The 23,875-nt window shown below is 37.9% G+C and overlaps 1 protein-coding gene across 1 annotated transcript in view; it reads left to right on the top strand.

The window, feature by feature from the left end:
• The window catches only part of LOC133533513 (uncharacterized), a 223,122-nt gene that overhangs the window by 83,218 nt on the left and 116,029 nt on the right, over positions 1-23,875 (top strand). Inside the window, exon 7 of the mRNA XM_061872494.1 lies at positions 9,475-9,612. Coding sequence (XP_061728478.1) covers positions 9,475-9,612 — 138 coding nt within the window. The remainder of the gene's footprint in view (positions 1-9,474; positions 9,613-23,875) is intronic.

Raw genomic sequence — 23,875 nt, 5'->3', positions numbered from 1 at the left:
TATCAGTGAAAAAATAAGGATCAAAGTCAATTCTAAGTAAATTCTATTTTATTTATTATAACTTTGACATTTTGTTTAACTTCGACCCTCGATTATTATTTTACTTGACATTGTGTAAATTTGATATTTTTAAATTATTTTCTATTTTTATATATATTGCCTGTTTTTTTAAATATTTGCACGCCTGCATGCAGACTGAATGCAAGGATTTTCTTTTATCTTGTAAGACCTTTAAATTACCGTGTTCTATGCAAATAAATTCTTTGAATCTTAGAATAAAATGGCGTTCTAAAAGTGAATTATGTGTCCAAAGATGGCAGTAAATTTACGTCGCTACAAAGTTTTCTTTGACAATACACCTTTATTTCAAATTATCTTTGATGAAGACACAAATTCTGTCACTGCGTCACGAAACTGACATATCTCTTGCCGATAAAACTTGTCGTAGTTTCGCCGCTTCTCGGTAGATGGCACTAACCGTAGCTCTTGTGTCATTTCATATTACGATTAAATATCGTAACTATTTCTCTCAATTAAAGACAATGCTGCAGCATGCACTCGTGATAACTTCAGATTACCTTTTAATGAGTTATTTTTTACTATGTTTAACCTAATTAGTCGCGCGAATATTGTTAAAGTTGAGATAATAGTTTCATTGTGAGCTTGATCTTATTTTGCGACCCAAATATTTTGACGTGAGCAGTTCAGGCGTACGCTTCGTCGTCTACAACTCGGAGATCGTAAGTTAGAAACCTGACCCATACGATATATCTGAATTTAAGATAATTATCAATAATATGCCTAGCCAGCATGCCGTTTCCTGTTTGAGTTGGATGGTTGAGATAGCAGTTAGCTTGTTATTACGGAAAATGTTACGATTGAGTAAATGAACGAATTTAGTCTGCACCCAGGAGAGTTTTACGATGAGAAACTAGTACATGCGTTATAACCGTAATAACTATTTGAAAACTCAATTAATTGTTTTTAGAGATGTCACGGATAGTTTGCCGGATACCGGATATTCGGCCTGACCGTTAGCCGAATATTTGGCTGGCGGAACATTTTGGGTTTTGCCGGTGCGCGTCGTTCAGATTTTGACCTGTTTCGTAGTAAATGTTCGCGCGGACTCGGTTCTAGATTCGAAACGAGTTTCATCATTTCATTACGGAGTAACTTCGTTTATAATATACGTACGCTCGCGTATTTTGCTATAGACAAATAATTTTAAAATCGGCATTGAACCTTTAAGTCTAAGGAGAGACTTTGCCTCCTTGTGTGTGTTCTACCGCTTGTACAATGGGCTATGCTCTTAAGAATTGTTTGATATGATGCTAAAGGCCGTTTACTATCACCGCACCGCTCGCCGTCGGCAGGGTGTTCATCCTCACACCCTAGAACCTAAATGGTCGCGTACTGTGCGGTGTAAGAGGAATTTCCTCCCGCGAACGCTCCGGATGTGGAATGAGCTCCCTGCCGAGGTATTCCCGAGGGGCTACAGTATGGGGTTCTTCAAAAAAGGAGTATACATGGTTTTTAAAGGGTAGGGCACGCGCATGTAACACCTCTGGAGTTGCAGGCGTAAGCAGGTTATGGTGACTGCTTACCATCAGGCGGGCCATATGCTTGTTTGCCACCGACGCGGTATAAAAAAATATTTTCTTGTGTTATGCAAATGTTTACGAGTGGATTTTTAAAATAATATAAACTTCTTAGATTATGACCGTGATTGTTTTTTAAATTCAATTTGGAGTCCCCAAAATCTATTAAATTTACTATTCGGTATCCGGCCGGATAGTACATCACTATCTGCTACCCGCCTGGATATTAAAATATGGGCCGGATAGTAACCGAATATATCCTCTTTATTTTATTTTATTCAACAAATTCTAAATTATCGTATCGTAGTGTATAGTCCTGGTTTTACACAGCCCGTTACGGTTGTTATGCGTAGGACAGGATAGTTCTACGTGATGTGTCCAATTTTGCTCATATTACTCATATTCGATTTATTCATAGTTTTCTTTGCTCATATTGCTAAACGTATGTGCTGATGTTACATTTTACAAGTTTCCTACATAAACTCAACGCTCATTTTACTCAAATCCGGCGTAAAAACGAGCATTGCGCGAGAGCGTTATATTTTTTCTATGGAGCTGCGATTATTACTGTCTAGTCTTCACGTGTTTTATCCTAAGATATATTTTGTCTGAAAATAGTATAATCGGCCGGATCCATCACTAATAAGCGATTCGCGTGGCAGATTACATGATGCTTCACTGCTACTGATCTCAACCGTCGACGATTAACTGACATTTTGTAAACCTTACTGGAAATATATAAAGTCCACTTATGGTCCAGTTTAGAGCTGCTAGTGTTATTATACTGCACGTTGCACTTCTTTTAACAATGTCACATTTCTTTACACGTGTTGCATCTACGCAATTGAACGAATCAGTAAAATAGCACCGACAGCTGTAATCTCATACGGAATGTAATCTCGAACCAAGATTGGCGATTCGAGATCTTGCGCGTAAAATCTGGGGGCCTACCGCGAAAACCGAAATTCGCAAATTGCGGGGATCTTTCTCTTTTACTCTCACTAATACGTAATTAGAGTGACAGAGAAAAATGCCCGCAATTGACGAACTTCGATTTTCGCGGTTGTAGCCCTGTATTGAAATTGGGTGTTACGAGATCTCGACCGCCAGGTTTTCGAGATTCCACAGCACTCTTGTCGTCAGTTAACGCACGCAGTATCACTGCTTGAATAATATGAATGTTAAGCTCAAAAATATTACTCAAACCGAAGTAATTTACACACGTTCTTTCAATCTCGTTCGAGAATATTAATCGAGATTTCGACAAAGGTTGCGAAAATCTAGATTTCCTGCCGACGAGATTGAATCTCGCAAAATACGTTCGAGTTCACGCGAGATCTAAATTGCATATCCCTTAAGACTTTGAACAAAAGTTAAATTTTCCTATATGTTAACCATATAATTATATGTCCCAATTTTTCAATCCATTACATAATATAAAATATAAGTATAATTAAACGAAACGCTATACTATACTAGCTACGCAATCGAAATGTTATACACAAATAAATTCTATAAATAAAACTGTACTAGTGGAAATCATTCATTATTCTAAAGTAACAACAAGAAAAAAACAGGCTCAAAATTTGCCTTTTCAATATTAAACCATCCTCCACCTAAATAAAGTAGAATTCACAAAACCGCAGTTAAACAGAGTAGTGACGCATCGTGTTAGCATATAAACAACAATAAGCTCAACGTACAAAATACCTTATCTCGTTTCAATAGAGTTCACAAACGATTAGCTAACCGCGATGTCCTGTGACCAGTTACAGCCTGTTGCAACTGAGGTTTACAACTGATAGTGATATGCGTACAACCGGATACTATTGTGTAGGATAGGACATGCTTATTCAGGAGGTCGGACAGAGAACTCTCGGTATTTGACCTATGGCGCATGGCATACTGCGTCCGATTCGCACGTTGCTAATATTTGAGCGAGACAACACTATGCCCGTATTATAGCTACACCCCGCTCGCACGTCGAATCGGATGCAGTGTGCTATGCGCCTAAATAGTGGGGTTTTATTAAACTACACCTTATCTCGTTTCAATAGAGATCACAAACGGTCAGCTAATCGCGATGTCCTGTGAACAGTTACAACCAGCCGCAACTGAGTTTTACAACTGATAGTGATAAGCATACAACCGGATACTACTATTATGTAGGATAATATGCTTATTCAGGAGGGACATCGAACTCTTGGTCTTTGACTTACAAGTGTAGTGGGGTTATATTTTAGTAGACGCAGTGCAAGAAAGATAATGTTTTTGTTGTCATTTTTAGGGTTCCGTAGCCAAATGGCAAAAACGGAACCCTTATAGATTCGTCATATCCGTCTGTCTGTCCGATTATGTCACAGCCACTTTTTTCCGAAACTATAAGAGCTATACTGTTCAAACTTAGTAAGTGGATTTATTCTATGAACCGCATTAAGATGTTCACACAAAAATAGAAAAAAAACTATAAATTTTGGGGGTTCCCCATACTTAAAACTGAAACTCAAAAAATCTTTTTTAAAATGAATAGTTTGCGCGAGACACTTCCAAAGTGGTAAAATGTGTGTCCAAAGTGGTAAAATGTTGAACAAGATCTAGTAAGTAGATTTTTTTTAATACGTCTTAAATGGTATGGAACCCTTCATGCGCGAGTCCGACTCGCACTTGGCCGCTTTTTTTATTCAACCTGTTTGCACTATTGACTCATTTTAACAAGTTAAATTCTCCCTCATCATTAAGTATGTCCAAAAGCTTGTAGCTTATTAAAACAGAAATAAAACCATATTTCGGTATATTTTATACTTTCATGCCAAACATCATGAAGATTTTGCGTTATAGCTCATTATCAGGGATGCAACGATATGGCTATTACGATACCGATACGAATGACGAATGTATCGTAATAGCGAATACGATAACGAATGCATTACGATTATTTAATTTACATCTAATAAAACAAGTCAATTCAGTAAAATCAACATTTACTTAAGTTTTAAGGACAATTTACCACCTAAACGTCGTAATTAAAATCAATTTCTTTTAAATTCTTGTTAAGAAAACATAATTTTTTTAAATTATCTGGTTTGAGTCTGTTTCTTATATCCGTATGGATTAAACAGGCCCTTTTGGCATGGTTTTCTATTATAAACAACACCAAGACGTACAAAAACAGTAAATAGATACCACACACAACACAATATTTCCCAATGGGTAAAGAAACATCGCGCGAAAAACAAACTGTCAATGTCAGTGGCAAACGTCAAAAATATGAAAGATGCTGCCATTAGTGTTGCCAGCGCAAACATCTATGCTGTCTTGCATTCCTTTTCACGTTTTTTTTTTTTTTTTTTACATCAATCTAGTTTTAAGAATCGTTATAAATCGTAATACTTTTTACGATACCGATGATCGTCAAAAGTAACGATAACCTGCGGTTTACGATTATCGGCATCGGTATCGTTGCATCCCTATGAGGTATATCGTTTTTGATATATTATATATATCGTTGTCTGAGTACCCACAACACAAGTTTTCTTGAGCTTACTGCGGGGCTTAGTCAATTTGTGTAATAATGTCCTATAGTATTTATTTTATTTATTTATTAGCGCGTTGGGTAAATCGTGTGTTCATTATGTCTGGAAAAAACATGTTAGTTCATTTCATTAGTGTCACGTTTCTCAAAAATATACCTACTCGTAAATTTTATACTGAAAATATCCGGTTACATAATGTATCTAATTATTTTATTTACTATTACTTATTTTGCTAGTCATATCGCATACTCTAATGCTATCGCATAAACACGAATTTCGCAACCATATTCAAAATATTGATGAATTTGATCGTAAACGAACTAATATTTTTTTATGTTCGACTCTACATGATCACGATTCAATGTGAACTCTACACTTATATAATAAAGTACAATTTAGAAAATCATCAATAATCAATGTTTATCATCGCCGTAGAATAGGAGGGGAGTATTACTGCAATCTTCTGCCGCCAGAGAGCAGCACTATCACATATTCTAAACCATAGAGTAACTCATACATACTTTGCCTTAAATAGTTTTTTGGGAAGTTTTCACTATGGCATTGATGCATCAAGGCGGTTTGTTTACAGAGACCTACCGCGAAACGCGAAAATCGAAATTTCGTTATCTGCTTCTTTTTCTTTTGAAACTTCGATTTTCGTGTTTCGCGGTAGGCTCTCAGTATGTGCTAGAGGCAGATTGAATCAACTTAAAACATTGTGTTTATAGGGGTGGTTATATTTAGGGCAGCTTGCAGTGAGCACAGCCAACGGTCAACGCTAAATATGGCAGCTATTATCTCATAGAGTACATACTGTCAAATTTCTCAAGCAATACAAACAAATTCAAACGAATACGATGACATTGAAAGACGACGTCGAGCAATGGCACTTAGCTTTTTTTCTAAAATATTGGTCATAAACAATAGTTGTTTTTTTTACTTATACTATTATTTCAGTTCTGTGTTAAAGCCACCCCACACTAGCGTCTTTTGAGCGTCGGCGTCTAGTCAGCGCTATAGAAAATGACGTCGCTGCGCAGTTGCGCCAACGTTACGTCGAGCAGCAGCCATAGAGTTCACTGGACGCCGACGCTCGGGAGACGCTAGTGTTGGGTGGCTACAAGTATAAGATAATATGATATTCGGAAGGCGGGGCGAATTCATACCAAGAAACATAGCACAATAAAAAACTTCTAAACGCACGGACGGAGATTATCTTTGCAAATCTCACCATTTTAAGGATCCGTTTCCACCAGAGATGTGCTTAGATGAGTAAGGAATTCTCTAAAGATCTAACCAATAGATCCAAGATAGATATAGTCAATTTTTTTTATTCATTAGATCCAACTTCGGACGATATACAATAAGAACTTTACTTTATTTCCTTTACCTTTACTCGGTCAGCGTCTAGTGATTCTATTGGTTCACACATCTCGCTACGCATCCTCGCATATCTCTAGGAAATGCAGCCTACGGCGGCACAGTTTTCTCAACTTTCTCTGAACAGGCCTTCATAAAACTACTTACGTTTAATACTAACAACAGCAATCTTAACGGACCATAGACCCTATGTCATTGCAATAAAGCTTACGAATGATCAGTTATTTCTGTCTACGATAATACAGTCCATTTGTAGCGGGCTATCAGTCAGATGAGCGAACCTTACGACCCGTAAACATATCGGATGGATATCGGCTGCCCTTCGACCCGAGTGTTTACGACGGACAAACACGACCCTACAGGTCGAAAGTCACGTGTATTGTTGATATAATTATAAAGGGTGGATTGGACAGTTACAGAAATAAGGCAAGAAAACAGGACCGATATCTGATGGATACGCAACGAACAAACATGATACTAGAGGTCGATCGGGCAAAGGTCACTTTGCTATATGGTTATGATGGTCGCTGTTGTCCACTTGACTGCGTGATAAAGCATCCATCCGTCACTTTCAATCGCGTGGTGTTAAAAAGTGGCGGTTATTTTATCACGTGGATAAAATCATCCATCATACACCTGCTGGTGTACAGGCTGGATTGGACACGGACACAAAAATAAGGCAAGAAATTTATCTGTAGACAAATTAATCAATAGAAGAAGAATCTATTTTTATTGTAGTTTCGTGTAGGTTCGTGATTTGATTTTCAACTGTTATTATTTGCAGTAACTTGTTTTAACTTGTACTGTGCGGTATTTTTCCAAATATGCTTCCTATATGTGTGTGACTGTGTGTGTATATTACAATATGGTCAAGTTTCATTCCGTCGCGGGATGACAAGTTGCCTCATTTTACGTTACCCAAACTATCCAAAGGTCATAGTTTTCTGAACAGTCCGGTTAATTAGACTAATTAATTTAACAAGCTATCTAGATCGACTTAGCGTGTGTGTAAAGCCGCTTTGGTACGAGATCCGGTAACGTCTAACCTAAGCGTTATCAGTTTAACCTCGTGATTGTAACTGACATTAAAAATGTACGAGAGATTTCCAACTTACTATGAAAGCACGTGTATTTTTTTTCTACCACTTGCTCGTTAAAAGGTGTAATTATACGTAGGTGATGCGGTCCGTAAAAAACTAAATTTCGACCGAAGGCTGTAATGTACGTCTGGAGGGCGAGGGCTGTAATTAGGCTGAAGTTATATTTTTTCTCCTTTTTTTCGCACAAGTGTAATGAAAAACATTATGTAATTGAAATTAATTATGCACTGTTAATTAAATTAAACTCACACTCGTTCGTAAATTCTAGTTTACCGCCCTTAATACACAATGTACTACCATCATAAGTACTAAGGATCGCCTGGTGATGTTTGCTTCTGTCTGTATGTATTCTTTGTGTTATTACTCTTGATGTGTGCAGATTTGTATTTGTTGTTGTATTTGTATTGTATTTGTAAAGAAAAGTAAAGGATAGAAACTAATTCGATAAATAATTCAATTCAGGTACTATTCTATAAAATCTACAACCGGCCAGTTTCGTGTATTGCTATTAGTATGATAAACAGTGTACATTTTGCACACATACCTAATGCACGAAAAAATGCCGTTATGCCAATATTTTTACGATATCTGTCAATTGTGTTAACACATTCGTCATCGCATAGTACGACATGCCTCCACCAATACTTATCCTCAAATTAGCATAAAGTAATTTTCTAGACACGAATAACGAGTGCACATGCTGTTCTACGTATGGGAAAAATAAATCCTCGACACTGTTAGGGTATGGCCTCATTGGCCAGCGTCTGTCGCTTGGCGTCCAGAGTGGTATCAAGCTTTCAAGGGATTTGAGTGGCGAGCATTAAAGTCCCTCGCATACGCTTACATTTGTTTAACATAAACGCTGCGTTGCACGCCATACTCCAGTTTGCTCACTTAGCTGAGAGCCACGGGACGCTCCGGTCTTGCACGCTTGACGTTGACCACCATACATTTGATTTTTAGGGTTCCGTAGCCAAATGGCAAAAAACGGAACCCTTATAGATTCGTCATGTCCGTCTGTCTGTCCGATTCTGTCACAGCCACTTTTTTCCGAAACTATAAAAGCTATACTGTTCAAACTTGGTAAGTAGATGTATTCTATGAACCGCATTATGATGTTTACACAAAAATAGAAAAAAAAATAATAAATTTTGGGGGTTCCCCATACTTAGAACTGAAACTCAAAAAAACTTTTTTCATCAAACCCATGCGTGTGGGGTATCTATGGATAGGTCTTTAAAAATGATATTGAGGTTTCTAATATCATTTTTTTCTAAACTGAATAGTTTGCGCGAGAGACACTTCCAAAGTGGTAAAAAGTGTGACCCCCCCCCCCCCCCCCCGTAACTTCTAAAATAACAGAATGAAAAATCTAAAAAAAATATATGATATACATTACCATGCAAACTTCCACCGAAAATTGGTTTGAACCAGATCTAGTAAGTAGTTTTTTTTAATACGTCATAAATGGTACGGAACCCTTCATGGGCGAGTCCGACTCGCACTTGGCCGCTTTTTCCAATTCATGACGCTCGGAGCGTACGCTTCGTGGTCGAGGTGTTAGCGTCAGGGGATTATAAATTCAATGTAATCCTTAACTTCCTACGGAGCGAAAATCAGGATTATATCCATCTTGCTCGAGGGCCACTGAACGCACGCTCTTGAGCGTGCACGATCGACGTAGACGCCGACCGTCGTACATTCCTTTTAACGAATGTATGGCGGTCGGATTCAGCGTCGAGCGCTTACGCTTGGAGCGTGCGTTGTACGGCCGAAGCTTTAGCATGTAAGGGGCTTTTATACAAATACTTTCCTATCTAAAACCACAATATAACCATCTAACCTATGACGTTACGATTCCAGAACAAGCAGCCGTACTTCCCGATCTTCGGCGAGCAGCACCCGCGGCCGCCGCGCTCGCGGCCCAAGGACGCGCTCGGCACCGTGCGCGCCTGCGCCGCCTGCCACCACCACCTGCTGCAGCAGTGGAGCGGCTACCAGGTCAGTACACCACACATACCACACCACAGATTTAGAACGTCGAGCGACGCTTAAAGATAATTGAACGGTGCAAAAGGAAGCCATCACTATGATCATTTAGTGAGTGCGAAAGAGACAGATTAGGAAATTAACAAAACGACCACTTTGGCTTCATAGCGGCCGCTAGCAGCCGGCTTGATTGTACAAATTATAAGGTTAGTACTGGCAAATACGAAAAGCTGCATTCAAGAGATGTGGTGGGTGGTTATATCTTGGAATGTATTCTTAAAAAAGCAAATAATTTACAAAATCACATCTTAATTCTGAATATTTAATTTCTTTTTCAACGACACTTGACATCATTCCGATTTTCGTCCTAATTTTGATTGTTGACAGGCAATCTTGCACGTTGTGTGTTGATAGCTCTAAAAATAACAGAGACTACATGAACGTACAGGAGGTTCGCTGTCGACGAGAACAAGTTACAAATCATGTTATTCCCGCTTGACGCGTAATGCGGTGCTGAACCCAGTTTGCGACGAAAAAGTGTCGCACACGCATTTTGCGCTTGGACGTAGCGTCTCGCCGCTGTCGCCCGCGCTCGTGACCACTGCAGTGTGACAAAACCTTAACTTTGTGCGACATCCGCATAGCCTGGCTATTACCAACACAGAGCTGGTTGTTAATTGCGGACTTGGTGTGCAACCCACTCCCAGAGCTCCGCGCCAATCAGGGAGAAATTCTGGGTGCTGCATTGATACCGACAAGTCAGGAAGGGTTGACTTGACAGAAAGTCAGGCTATTAAAACGATACATTTTAAATGACATTAGACTTTCTTACATCTAAGATTAGAAGCTTTATGCTTTGAGGGGGGACTTTCCGGACGGAGCTCCGGTTCCGGTCCGATTGGTATTACACATCCGCTTCGATTCTGGTTCCGTTACTGTTGAATCGGAAGTTATATCGGATGTCAAAGACATTTTTTTCGTTCCGATTCCGTTTTTGGTCTCTGGTTCCGATAATATCTGTATCCGCTTTCGGTTTCGATAAAACCACATCCGTTACATCCCTGCTTTGAGGCTACAAGAAACTGCCGTCGTGAACAAGTTTTTTACTTAAATATTATAGGACATTATTATTGTACTTAACGCACAACACTAAATGGACTAATTTGAATTAGGGTCAATGTCGATGAGTAATAAATATGTCTGTGAAATCAATAATTCGCATTGCATCATTTGGTAGGTATTTATTTATAGTAGAAATATCTATTAATAACTAACAGCATTACCACATGTTTATTGTTTGATTAACTAATCGCTTGTTGATCTGTAACTTTCCTTTGAAAACATTTGTATCATATACAGCGTGATCCTAGACTTGTACAAAAAATTGTGTCACGTTTTTAGATAGGTGTTAAAATAACACTCCTATTCCACTATTTGTTTTGATGATTTTTCGTCATCCGATTTGGCTGTTATCGTAATGGTGTCATTTGGAACGTAATCCGCTTTCATTAATCACGCACTGATAGCAATTCTCTGTATTCCACACCCAAAAATCCGCTAATCTATGCTTTCATTCGATTCGGCTTAAACTAGACCTTACTGGTTCTGACTTACGGTACATTTTACACAGAATAATTTTATTACTTAACCGGGCTTAGAGACCTAAGTAATCAAACCAGTTGCAGTTTCGACCTAATGCCACGGTGTTACGACTGAATTCAGATTTAATCTGTAATGTGACTTGTGTCTTTTTGAGCTGGTTCACGTTTCTATTAGCAATCTATATTGAACTTAATGTCTTACAGATTAGAATTCATTTTTAATGGACGTGCGTAAATACCATTAGAATTGTAAATGGAACGTACTGCGTGCTAGTCACGTATCTAACTAATGAGCTTTTTACGTCACTACTATATCTGCAGATATAACGAAATGGGCGTATATGTCGCCCCGGGTCAGCGCCGCGTACTACCATTACCAACTTCAAATGTATACCGGCAAGGTATATTTTCGTATGTACCATGTTATTAATAGTTTATCTACGAGTCGTCTGGGGTCGATTTGTGTAAGGGCAGGATCAGTGTTAACTGTCCCGATACTGTTTATTAATGATTGAACTTTGATAAAAGGTTATCGACTTTATATCTATGCACATAAGACTTCACATTCAATGGAAGGGCTTAATTAGCTTGTTTTTGTTTGTTTTTAAATTGTGTCGAGCAATAAAGTCTTAATCAAAACAGGTAGAAGTATACAGGAGCAAATACCTAGGGAATCTGTGCTCACTGAAGGAGGCAGTTAGCAATCAGAAGACTTTGCTAGGTTTCGTGGAGGAGCTGCGGTGGTTAGAGTAGCGCTACCTCGTTTCACGCAAAATAGGCACAATGGATGTCGATTCCTGAAAAACGCCCAGCAAATCTGACTAAAGTCTTAATCAATATTCATATTATTTATAGAAAAGTGCGTATTGGAAAACGTATCATCATGGGCCCTTTCATTTATTACAGACGATTTAAAGTTATCTCGAAAATAAAATACCATAAACTCTAGGCTCTCTAGACGCGATAAGCTTAGAAACTGTAAAAGTGAAAAATACTTAGTTCGTTGAAACACAATGATCTTAAACGCATAGATACAATTGGCGCGTGTAAGTCCTTTATGCCAATTTTAGCATTTTGAAAAATTTCCAAAATGTGGATGGACAACAAAAATGCATGAGAGTCGGTTGAGAATTGCGACCTGTAGAGGAGAACATCCGGACATACGAAAGCAGATTGCCCGAGTCAAAACGGGGACCTTCGCTGACGCTTCGGTTAATTGACTTGTTCGTAAATAAGTCCTTATTTACTAATATTGTCTGGTAGAGATCGCTCTTTAACGATAAGACCGCCTGTTGTCACCTCTGTCTTCATGTATTATGTATCTGTCTGTAAATGTTATTTTGAGGTTGTGCAATAAAGAGGATTTGTATTGTATTGTATTGTTTTTAAAATTTGTTATTATACCCTCTATAAGAGAAAGAGAAAGACACTTTTAAACGGGTACTTTTTTTTTATTTTGCATCATATATTAAACACAAACTAAGCTTATAAAGTGTGAATCTTACTGTTAATTAAATGGCTATTAAAAAACTATATTTCCATGCAATTTCTGTTTAACTATCTCGTTAGTGAGTAGTTGTACTAACAGTTGGTATTTAATACATTGAATAGGTATTTGGAGTATTTAATTTGGCAACGCACGATAAAAATATGCGAAAGACACTCGTTCACAGCTACACTTACACCCCATAGTAAAATGACAAGGCAATATGTCGAAATAAATGGCGCCAGCTGAAGTTAGCATATACTGCAAACGGGCAATAGTTGAGTTTACGTCAATAATAGATGTCGCTTTCCGGACGTTGAGTGCGGTACAAAGCCTATTCGACATTTCTTTTCAATAATATTTATAAATTTCCTTGCCAAGTGGTGTTTTTATTTGACGAATATAATTTCGAAAATTGTTTAAAATTTAAACTATAAATGCTCGCGCTAAAAGGCAGCTGGCATTATCGTGATGTCATAATAGCATAGCACTAATAAAGAAACTTCAAATGTGCAACGCAAACATTTCGCCGCTTTACAATTTAACACTTGTTTCTGCTATAGTGACGTCACTCGTAGGAAAAAATGGTGGTCGACGTTTTCGGTCACGTGACATACAGATAATAAAACTACGATTTTAATGTTGAAATTAGAAAATAAACTCATGTTTTTATAACAAAATCGTATAAAATTTGTTTTTCTTATGGTAAAGATAAGATATTTTATTTTCCAAGTAGGCATTATTAATATGAGCTTATGAACGTCAAATAAAGCTACGCGGGCTCTAACCTTACATTCCTGACCCGAGATAATTTAAATCCCTCATAAATTGTAGGAGGGTATCCTAATTTGGGACCGGCAAGAAACTTGGCTAAGAAGACCATGAATAACATACTTTCATAATTTAATTTTTGATAGATGAAACTACTCTATTATAGTGTGTGCTTAAATTCTAAGTTGTACAGTCAAGTGCAAAAATATGTATCGAAAGAATCGTCTCATAAATATGGTACTACGCTCTTATTACACTGGAATAAGATGCTATGGGACATATTTTTGAGTAAGATGTGTACTTACACCCATATTTTTACACTTGACTGTACCAACTAAATTAAACAATATTGCAATAAAATAAATTTCCTGTACAAGCATGTTTTTATCCTATTTGCATAGATTATATCTATTTATAAAACCATTGAATAATATTACTGATTTATAAATAATAAATTATGTTGATACCATATAATAAGGCATTTAAATACCGAATAGCGTTAAAATACGGGTTTTAAGATACTACTTTATGGTAAAACGATTGAATATGTCTACTTCTTATTACTTACTATTTATACGCGAGATTAAGCTTTAACATTTTAATTATGTTTTAATATGAAACAGTTTTATATATCAAATAGATAGAGGTTCGTGGTTGTCGTATAAGGGCCTGGTTCACATTGTCCAGGTAAAGTCCTGAATAAGTCACTTATCTGACGAATTGTCATCGTTGACGTTTTACAATCTTTAAATAAGCTTAACTGGTAGATAAATACCTTAAAGTAATTTTATCTGCCAGTTAATTTATTTGTTAATTAGCTATCCAATACTTTACTCAGATTTTTTAAAACAGGTTCTAAGAAACTTAATCAACTGAATAAAAATCCCGGGAATGCCCCTGATATACGACTTGCTAATGAATCGATAAAAACTCAAAAGTGTCACGCCCACACATTACCACACATTCGATAATTCCAAATCTAAACATCTCAAAATCCAAATAAAAGCGCAAATAACATCAACGCGTTGTTTGCTTCACCATTAACGGCGTCTGACCTACAGAAATTGTGCCTTATTCATAAATATAAATTCAATACGAATTTAATATAAACATAACTCCGTCCCGCTTCCACACATCTAGTTACCACATAGCGAACGAAGCCAATACGTTTTTGTTACGATTGCGCGTGAGTTTCAGAATAAGGTGGCTGTGAGTGCGCTCATAGTCGCTTGCGCAGATGAAGTTAACGCACGCGTCGCCGCTTGAACGTTTGAGTCGAGTAAGTGATACATCGCTATATGTTCCGATATAGGCTAGCCATTGAGTACGGGATATATAATTTTTTTTTTCTTTTTCATGTATATTTTTTTGACGTCTGTTTTTATATTTAATGTTGTCTCGAGATGAACTTTAATATCACTTTCAATAAGTTTCTCGGTTGGATTTCATTTTTTTTTCAGTCAATGGCAAGTCGCTTTCGGCCCTTTGATAGCGTGTATGCTGATATCGCAATAACTATCACTGATAACGATAAACGAATCAACTCAGTGTGACCAAAATATTTAACGAGTGATCATGCGCAGTGTCAATAATGTGGTACAACGGGAAATTTATGGTACCGATGCTCAGTGAGGTATAGCGTAGTGTATATGGTGTAAGTGTAGTGTTGTGTATAGTGTGTAACGTGGTTATGATTTTGAGGCAGGTTGGGAAAAGGAATGGAGAGGTGATGTGCGGGAAACAGGACAAAAGTTGTGATAGCAAGGTAGGTACTTGTTTTATAATGTTAATATGGTTAATGGTTAAGCTGAGTGGATCTGACGTCCGACTTTCAATCAGGTCACGGGTTGAAATCCTAGATCGTACCAATGAGTTTTTCGGAACTTATGTACGGAATATCATTTGATATTTACTACTAGCTTTTCGGTGAAGCAAAACATTGCGAGGAAACCTGCATACATCCGCAAATAAATTCAAAGGTGTATGTGAAGTCCCCAACCCGCATTGGGCCAGCGTCGGGACTATAGCTCAAACCCTCTCGCGCACGAGATGAGGCCTGTGCCCAGCAGTGGGACGCATATAGGCTGAATTATTATTATTATTGATGATTATAATATGGTTAATGCGGTGAAGATCGACATGTACCTAAAATTTTTGGTTGGAAAGACCGTCATAGGGCAAGAAATATCGTACTTGTATACGTGCCCCTATCTTTAATCAATTGTTTTTCTTTAAGCTGTATCTTTTAGTGACGTGTGCCAATAAAGAGTATCCCATCTATTTACCTGGCTCGGACACAGTCAGAAAGGAAATGTTTCGCTCCTTCTGTTTTACCGACCTTTTGTAAGTGGAGTCCGAGTACAAACGCAGAGTTAAAAGTGACGAAAGAGCTTGTAGATGTTCTAACGTGATAGACGGTCTTCTCCACATTGACCGGACTTTATATACTTTTGAAAAAGCTGAGAAAGCGATGAATAATGATAATGACTAGGCTAATAAATTAGCAGCATATCCTCGAAACTTACGCATATAACTGAGGTAAACTGACATACAAGGTAAAAGTATTTCGTAAGCAAAATTCTCGTGGAATGCCCCAAGACACTCATACCTGTAAATTACTCGGAGTAGATGAAATGTTATTTGGTATTAGTTATTTGTTGGTGAAGGAAAACGTTGAGGAAATTTGAATACACCTGTAACCTTATTATAAGCGTGTGAAGCATCCAATCGGTATAGGACTAGCAAATTGACGGCATACAATTATAGGCTGGTAATGATATTAATTGCTAATGAAGACGTAAATGTAGGTACAGATAGGTAGAAACCGAGCGTGTCCTGAACCGCCGGAGCTACCTTTTCTACCTCCCATTTTGGGCGCTACCCAGAGTTAATCTCGTGCCGTGGGCATTGGATTAGCTGAGTACGAGCCAAGGTACAATCCTGACAAGCGACGTCGAAAAAAAGTACTTACTCCTACATACATTTCTACACTTGGTTCCATACTAATGTAGGAAAAAAAATAAAGCAAGGAATATATATCAGATTATTTGCCTTAATCCCTTATTTTACTGTAACTTTTTCCTCGTTCAAAAATTGAACATAATTTATCAGTTTTCAATCTTATCTTAATAATTTATAAACATGTACATAATTATGTCTCAGATTATACCTATTGTAACTGTACTAAGATATTTTAGTATTGATAATGTAGTTGCCAACTTAGATATTGCAAAATTATTGTATTAAAGTAATTATAACAATAATGATTGCTTAATTTATGTTAACACTTACGTCATAGTGACGTAAAACATTGCTTTTTTATTGGCAAAAATTACTTACCGTAATTAACTGCAACCTTCCAAACCCACACAGATGTTTACTTATTGTGAGGGCGTCCGCTAGCTACCGCGGTAACACGGACCGGGTGAGCGGGTTAACGAAAAGTAGTATGGGCGTTATTCACTGGCGCGGACGTATGCGACGGACTTTACCTACAATGGCACCCGCGCTCCGTGTGCCCGCGGCAGCTAGCAGATGCCCTGATGATTAACGATCGCTTTTTGTCAAGCAACTATTATTGCCCTCAGTTTGGAACTCGCTTTAGAGATTTAATATTTCAATACACGTGCTACGGAATAAATCTTTTTTTTTTTTTATCTTTTTTTTTTTTAATACATCTGCCTAAAACATATTTTTTGAGGTATTTGGCGTAATTCATGAATGAATGCATGTTTTATTGCGTATATGGTGATTCACACACTAATCTTGCTCATTAAAAAAAAAACTGCGCACTCAATATCTAAATATATACATACCTATATTTCATTTTATTTATTTATTTGTGGCTCTGTGAGCTGTAGACCTCACGAACGACAAATAAATTACGTATATGTAGCTAGATGCTGAGTTTTAACGAGCAGATGATTTGCCTGATGTTAAGAGATTACCGTCGCCCATAGACACCCGCAACCCCAGATGATAGTCATCCGACCAACTCATTAAATTTCATGAAAATCGATTGGGAAATGCGACTTGTAGAACAGAACGGTCAGAGACATTCGCTTTGCTAAGACAGTAAGAATTGTGGTCACTATTGGGATATACCTACCTGTTCAAACAAAGAAATCTCCAAAACCATCCAGCATTATAGAAAGAGACTTTGAAAATTGACAGAGGCGGCGCTAGGCGTGGGCGATGTGGGCGACCGCCTACGGTTTCGTGGTCCGAGGGGCCTCGCGCCTTCAAATATCAAACATTTATTCAGCAAATAGGCCACAGGGGCACATTTACATGTCCATTTTTACAAACAATAAAAATTACAAAAAACAATTACAAATATGGAATCGATGAAATAATAATATACGTTATTAGAGATGTATACTGTCTCTAAATGTCAAATTACACAAAAAAACTATGATAAAAAAATAAGACCAACAAATACTAAAATTCTTTAGAGATGTATAAGTCTATGAGTGTCAGATAAAATATTAAAATAAATATATTAAATTATCCTTATATAAATAATTAAAAGACAAAAAATTGAATCCGACAAATACGTATATCGTTATTTCTTGGGCCTCGCTAAATGTACCTTACCCACACCAAATGTTGGTCTTGCCCCGCCACTCTCGTCACCCTACTACCGTTAACAATGACTAAACCCATTTGAGCCTATTCGGGCCGCCCGAGTGTACGCAGGTGGGCCCTGTGACGCAAACGGCACAATTGTTTCTACTCCGTCTGCCCACTGTTTACCTATCTAGTACCAAATAATTATTGGTCGTGGAAGACGTGTAAAGTCTAATAAAATAATCGTCACCCTAGAGACATACCGTAATAATCACTAAAACCATACGGGCCTATTCAGGCCGCCCGAGTGTACTCAGGTGGGCCCTGTGACGCAAACCTAACAATTGTTTCTACACCATCTGCCTACTGTTTACCTACGTGGTGTAGTAGTACCAAAGAGGCATCGTAGAAGGCGTGTAAAAACTAAGAAAATGTACTTTCGAGTTTGACAGCCGAATTTATGACACAATACTGCGCTATATGCTTTGTGGTAAACGTCTACTTTTCAGGTGTATTCAGGTAATTTCGGATACTGGGTAATCCCGTAAATCATTTAAAAATCACTCATATTCCCTTGTAATAAATCACCATGTACGGGCCATTTATTGCGGATGTCAGCTGTATTCACTTATGTGTAAGTGAATATGTTAAAATAGTACCCTGTAGGGACCCTGAGTGGCAATTCGTAATTCTTATTGCAAAAATATAAGGTCCATTGATGGCCAGATTTTACTACAAAAAAAACCGGCCAAGAGCATGTCGGGCCACGCTCAGTGTAGGGTTCCGTAGTTACTCTTCCGATGGGGGTTTTTGAGAATATACAATCGATCTAGATTAGTCTTATGTTTGGGAAAACGCGTGTTTTCGAGTTTTCATGCGTTTTTCTTTCGTCGCAGAATATGGTCGCTAATTTCGTGTTGCCGGCCACTGTCCGTCTGGTCCAGCGGGTTAAGACGCGGACGGTTAGAAACGAGTGTTACGGGTTCGAATCTCGCCCGGTGACTAACTTTTTTTTTTATATATGTTCAAGTTTATATATAATTTTTTAATTTTTATTGTTTTAGACAAGTTTAATTTAGTAAAAAAATGTAGTTAAGATTATCGCCTATACACCACCATATTACAATAAATAGTTATAACCGAGCAAAGCTCGGTCGCCCAGGTACTACATACTTGAATTACATCCATGACTCAGGAACAAATCTCCCGCTTTTGCCTGCCTCTGTCTGCCTGGCTGTCCGACTGTTCTTGTTTGTAGATCACGTTTATTTCTAAATCTATAATGGTGGACTCGTTCGATATAGATTTTTTTAAAGCTTTTAAACCTATAAATTATTACATATAAATCTACAAATTACAACCTACCAATCGCATGGAACAATTCCCTATTGTATAGGAAATGTAGAAATCCTTATAAGGAGCGGTTAAATTTTAAGGATAATGCGGTTAACATACCTACAGTACCTACACCGCTTTCCTCATAATCCCATTTTGTTCTTCATATGCATAATTTTGTTATCAGTTCTCTGAACCTCGATTTTCCTCTAACACTAACCCTAACCAGTTCTTGGGATTTACAGAGTGTCTTGTTTTGCCTACAGTTAGGGTTGCCAGTCACAAAACTTCAAAAGCCGGAGTGAGCGTTAACCCTTGAGACGCCTAGTGCCTGATCCGTACCATTCCTGTCAATTGCCAGAGGGTCTTCAATTTTTGTACCCGTCTACTGCCTAGTCCCGGATCTGTACAAACTGTCTCAACTGCCTTGTGCCTTATCAGTCACCAAATTTATTCTAGCATATTCTTACTTAATTTTGAGATCTAAATACTTACAAATAGAGTTGTATATTACTTGCATTGCGATACGGAGCTAAATAAAACTATGCGACTTATATCCGGCACACTGCGTTCTACCCCATGCCACTGGCTCCCAGTTCTTTGTGGAATCCTGCCACCTGATTTGCGTAGAAAGGATGCGCTTATGAAAGAGACTTGCAAAATTAGAGGTAACCCAATTCTACCAATACACAGTGAATTCACGCACCCTGTAAATAGTCGCCTGAAGTCCAGGAACCCTTCCTACAGTATTGCGTCAACTCTTTCACAAGGAGACTACAACGCTAACCGGGAGTGGATGCAACTTTGGAGTACTGCAATGGATGGAAGGTTTGGATCGGGGATTATTCCGGGTAAGAAAATAGATGGGTTCGAGCTGCCGAGGCGGACATGGTGTAACCTTAATAGATTGCGGACCGGCCACGGTCGCTGTGCCCTATATAAATATCGTTGCGGGTGGGTGGAGTCTCCCGCCTGTCACTGTGGTGCCGAGGAGCAGAGTATCCGACATATTTTCCAAGAGTGTCCATCTACTCGATATACTGGAGGCCCCCCGGAAGACCTGATCAAACTGAACGACGAAGCTATCAAGTGGATTAATTCTTTGGAGGTCGACTTATGATTTCTCTGTATCTGTATAACATATAACAATGCCATACGATTAAATAAATAATACTTGCATTTCAATGCAATATAAGTCGCGGCAGTCAACGGATGCACGTACGCGAGCCTATCCGGCGTTTGAGGGGGATGGGACGAATCCGGCACTATAGTCTGTATCTTTAGGTATTTAAAAAAAGGTAAACAAAATCTACCCTCAAATGGCCCGATCAAATAATGTAGGTTTAAAGTCAGGTCGTTCAGTGACAGCTCCAGGTGGTTTTGTATTTGGTTGGTTAACCAATAAATATTAAAACTAACCGAAAATGTACAAATTGTTTGTTTACCTTTTTTTAAATACCTAAAGATACAGACTATAGACATTTGACGGGTACAAGTATGTTTGTCGGTTCGGCGTTCCAGGGGTTAAAAAGGCCGGAAATTCCAGTCTTCCCCAACCAGATCAGGTTGAGTCGCTCAATTGATCTTGCTGGAGCGCAATCCCAGTAGGAGTATTTCTGTTTATTTAATAGTATGGCACGCATGGTTAGGAAACCAGAGAACAGCGTTGAGGTTCGCATATTCGCAACGTCTCACTCGTTTGGCTCGGCCCGCTCATTTGAATCATGCGATTCAAATCTTAGCTTATCTTATCTTCAAGTTCTTATCTTCAAATCTTAGCTTAGCTAGTCAAATCTTAAGTGAGTTGAGAGAGAAGAGTGAGTGAATTCAATCACAAGATAACATGTCTATCTGTGTAGTAAAGACATGTGTGGCACGGAATGGTCCTAGATTATCCCCAGGCCACCTTCTCTCCACACAACCCGATCGCTCTACTGCTCCAGAAGTATTGAGCCCAAGTTAGGATAAAAGTCTTCCCATCATTTCGACAAGTAGCCAAATATTGATGTCTAATCTACAATAGGGATCCGTCGTTAGACGTAATCTACAACAGAGATCAGTTGCTATCTATCCATTGACCCGCTGATACCGTGTCAGGATGTTACATGTTATTTATGTATATCCTTATTAAATGATAACACGCGATAATAGTATAAATACTATTATAATCGCTTTAGAGGTTTTAGGGTCGATAACGAATTGGGTTCTAGAATAAAGATTAGTAATTATACTGTACAATAATCATCGATCAGCATTATAAGTGATAAAAAATGAAGAAATATATGATGATATCGTGAAATTGGACGTAATACGGATGAAGCTATTGAGATTTACCAACTGTGAGATTGCACACGATAACATTAATATTAGTCTGATTAATGCAATAATTGAGATAAAGGTTTTAGAGTGCGCAAGACGTCGGATGGCGCGGTCCAAAATACAACAGTCGAATTTGTTTTCTTATCAACTCTTGAGTGTTATTATTTTTATTTCAAGTACTGTTTTCTTAGAATTTTTTTGTAAAGATATCTAACAGTATAATCATTCGCATATCATCCTTGTAATTTTCCGTCACATATTAAAAGATTGCAATGACTCTTCTGCAACACAGTCAATGGTCAGTTATAAACAGACCAATCATTGCCTAAAACTGCTATAAGTGTTCCTATACTATTCGAAGAGTTCCCTCGATATCTTTAGAATCCCATCATCATTCTGACCTGAGGACAATGGGATGAACAGTGAAGTATAATCCATTATGGATTATACTGGTTCTTGTTTCTTGACCGAGAGAAGCGAAGGTGTCCGTTTCGGCTTTGGCAAAAATACTGTTGTAGGTTCGGATAATATGTTCTACAGGTCGCATTTCACGACTGATTCTCGTGATCATTTGTGAGTAGGTACAATAATGAAATGTATATTTTTTGGCGGTTCAGTTTTTAGAAAATTTTCAAAATGTCATTTGTGGATTAAAGCCATGAGGATTTACGAGGTCTACAACTCATAGAGCCACTAGTAAAATAGATGAATGTTTTACTACTAGTAGTAGATTACTTACACAATAATCACGCGTGACTCCCTGATTATTAGGAAAAATGACCGGAGAAAATTGTGCCATAAAAATAGATGATTGTACATACCAATATGACCTGAGCCCGAGTGCATTGTCCGTCAGAGTACCCACATAAATATCTTTGATGACAATAAACATTAAGTATTGTACTTGATTACAGTAAGTCTCCGGTTCAAGCTATCGCGAGTCAAAGGTCCGAGCCATATTTTTATTATTCGCTCCGTGCTCAGATCATGGGTATATTCCATGTCGTGATTTGATAACTCTAGGTGGCGTGATAATTTCGGTGGGTAAGAACAAATTATTCAAAAATATTTTTAGATACCAAGTCACTGTTATGTACTTACATAATTGTCGTCTAGACATTAATGTTTTGATCATAAAGAGACTATTTTAACAAGCTCAAAATCAATGCCACCATACATACCTTCGGTCTTCTTCACCGTACATCTGTGGGGTAATTTAAATTGTGAATTTGTAGTCCTCAATTTTCGTTGTTTATTTTTTTAGTTATAATACCTACTCGAAATTATCTCGGAACAACGGTCAAATACACAAAATATCTCTTATTAGCACGGACGTCAAGTTAGCTCGAATCTACAATCGGCTATTAGTTACTACCCGTGCGTACGTTTGCGATTTCGTTCATTTTGCCGATGACCTCATGAACTTTAAATTCAAATGTTATCGTCATGTTTTATATAAACAATGACCAATTCTTGGGTAATCATATCTTTCACCGGATCGAACCGGATGTACGACAAATTACACATTGACTGAAACCATTTGAACTTTTTATTATACATGTGTATTATTTGACAATGTACAGCATGCCCGCACAAGTCATGGCGAAGTACTTAGGTACACAAAATATGACACGTAAGCCTTTAGAAATAAGATTGTGTCAAATATTGTTGCGATTGGTTGTGCAACACATCGTTGCTACAGTGTCGGTACCAACAAATGATAGGACCAATGGAAGTCTTTCTAAAGTTATGACTTATGAATCTCTGTCTTTGAATCTTCTAATTTTTTGCCGACTTGACGAGGAGTTTCTATATCAGCGAATGATGACGTGTATATTTGAGTTTATTTCATCATTTATTTGAATACTTTGTTTGATTTTAAATGGTGTCTTTCCATTTGCTCTATAGATAAACCCAGGTGTCGGTCACTGGATATGGGCGGTGAGCATCGTCTTATTCGTATTATATTGGAACGTGTAAATTCTTCATAGAACTGGATAAGTTTCCGTCAAAAGTAGCATTTTAAGGCTTTACCTTGCACATTAAATGGGGTTTGTGAGACGATTTTATATTATTCTAGTTTCAAACTAACTTTTTCTCAGGTGCACTTTTTTATAACATATTTTTGTTATTTAAATCCTAGAAACACCCAGTTATATATGTCAGCGGCCGATCGTAAAATCAGGCAGATAAA

The sequence above is a fragment of the Cydia pomonella genome, unplaced genomic scaffold (assembly GCF_033807575.1).
Source record: "Cydia pomonella isolate Wapato2018A unplaced genomic scaffold, ilCydPomo1 PGA_scaffold_173, whole genome shotgun sequence".
NCBI classification, from domain to species: Eukaryota; Metazoa; Arthropoda; class Insecta; order Lepidoptera; family Tortricidae; genus Cydia; species Cydia pomonella.
Note: the sequence above shows the minus strand (reverse complement) of the source record. Positions and strands in the feature narration are given on the sequence as shown.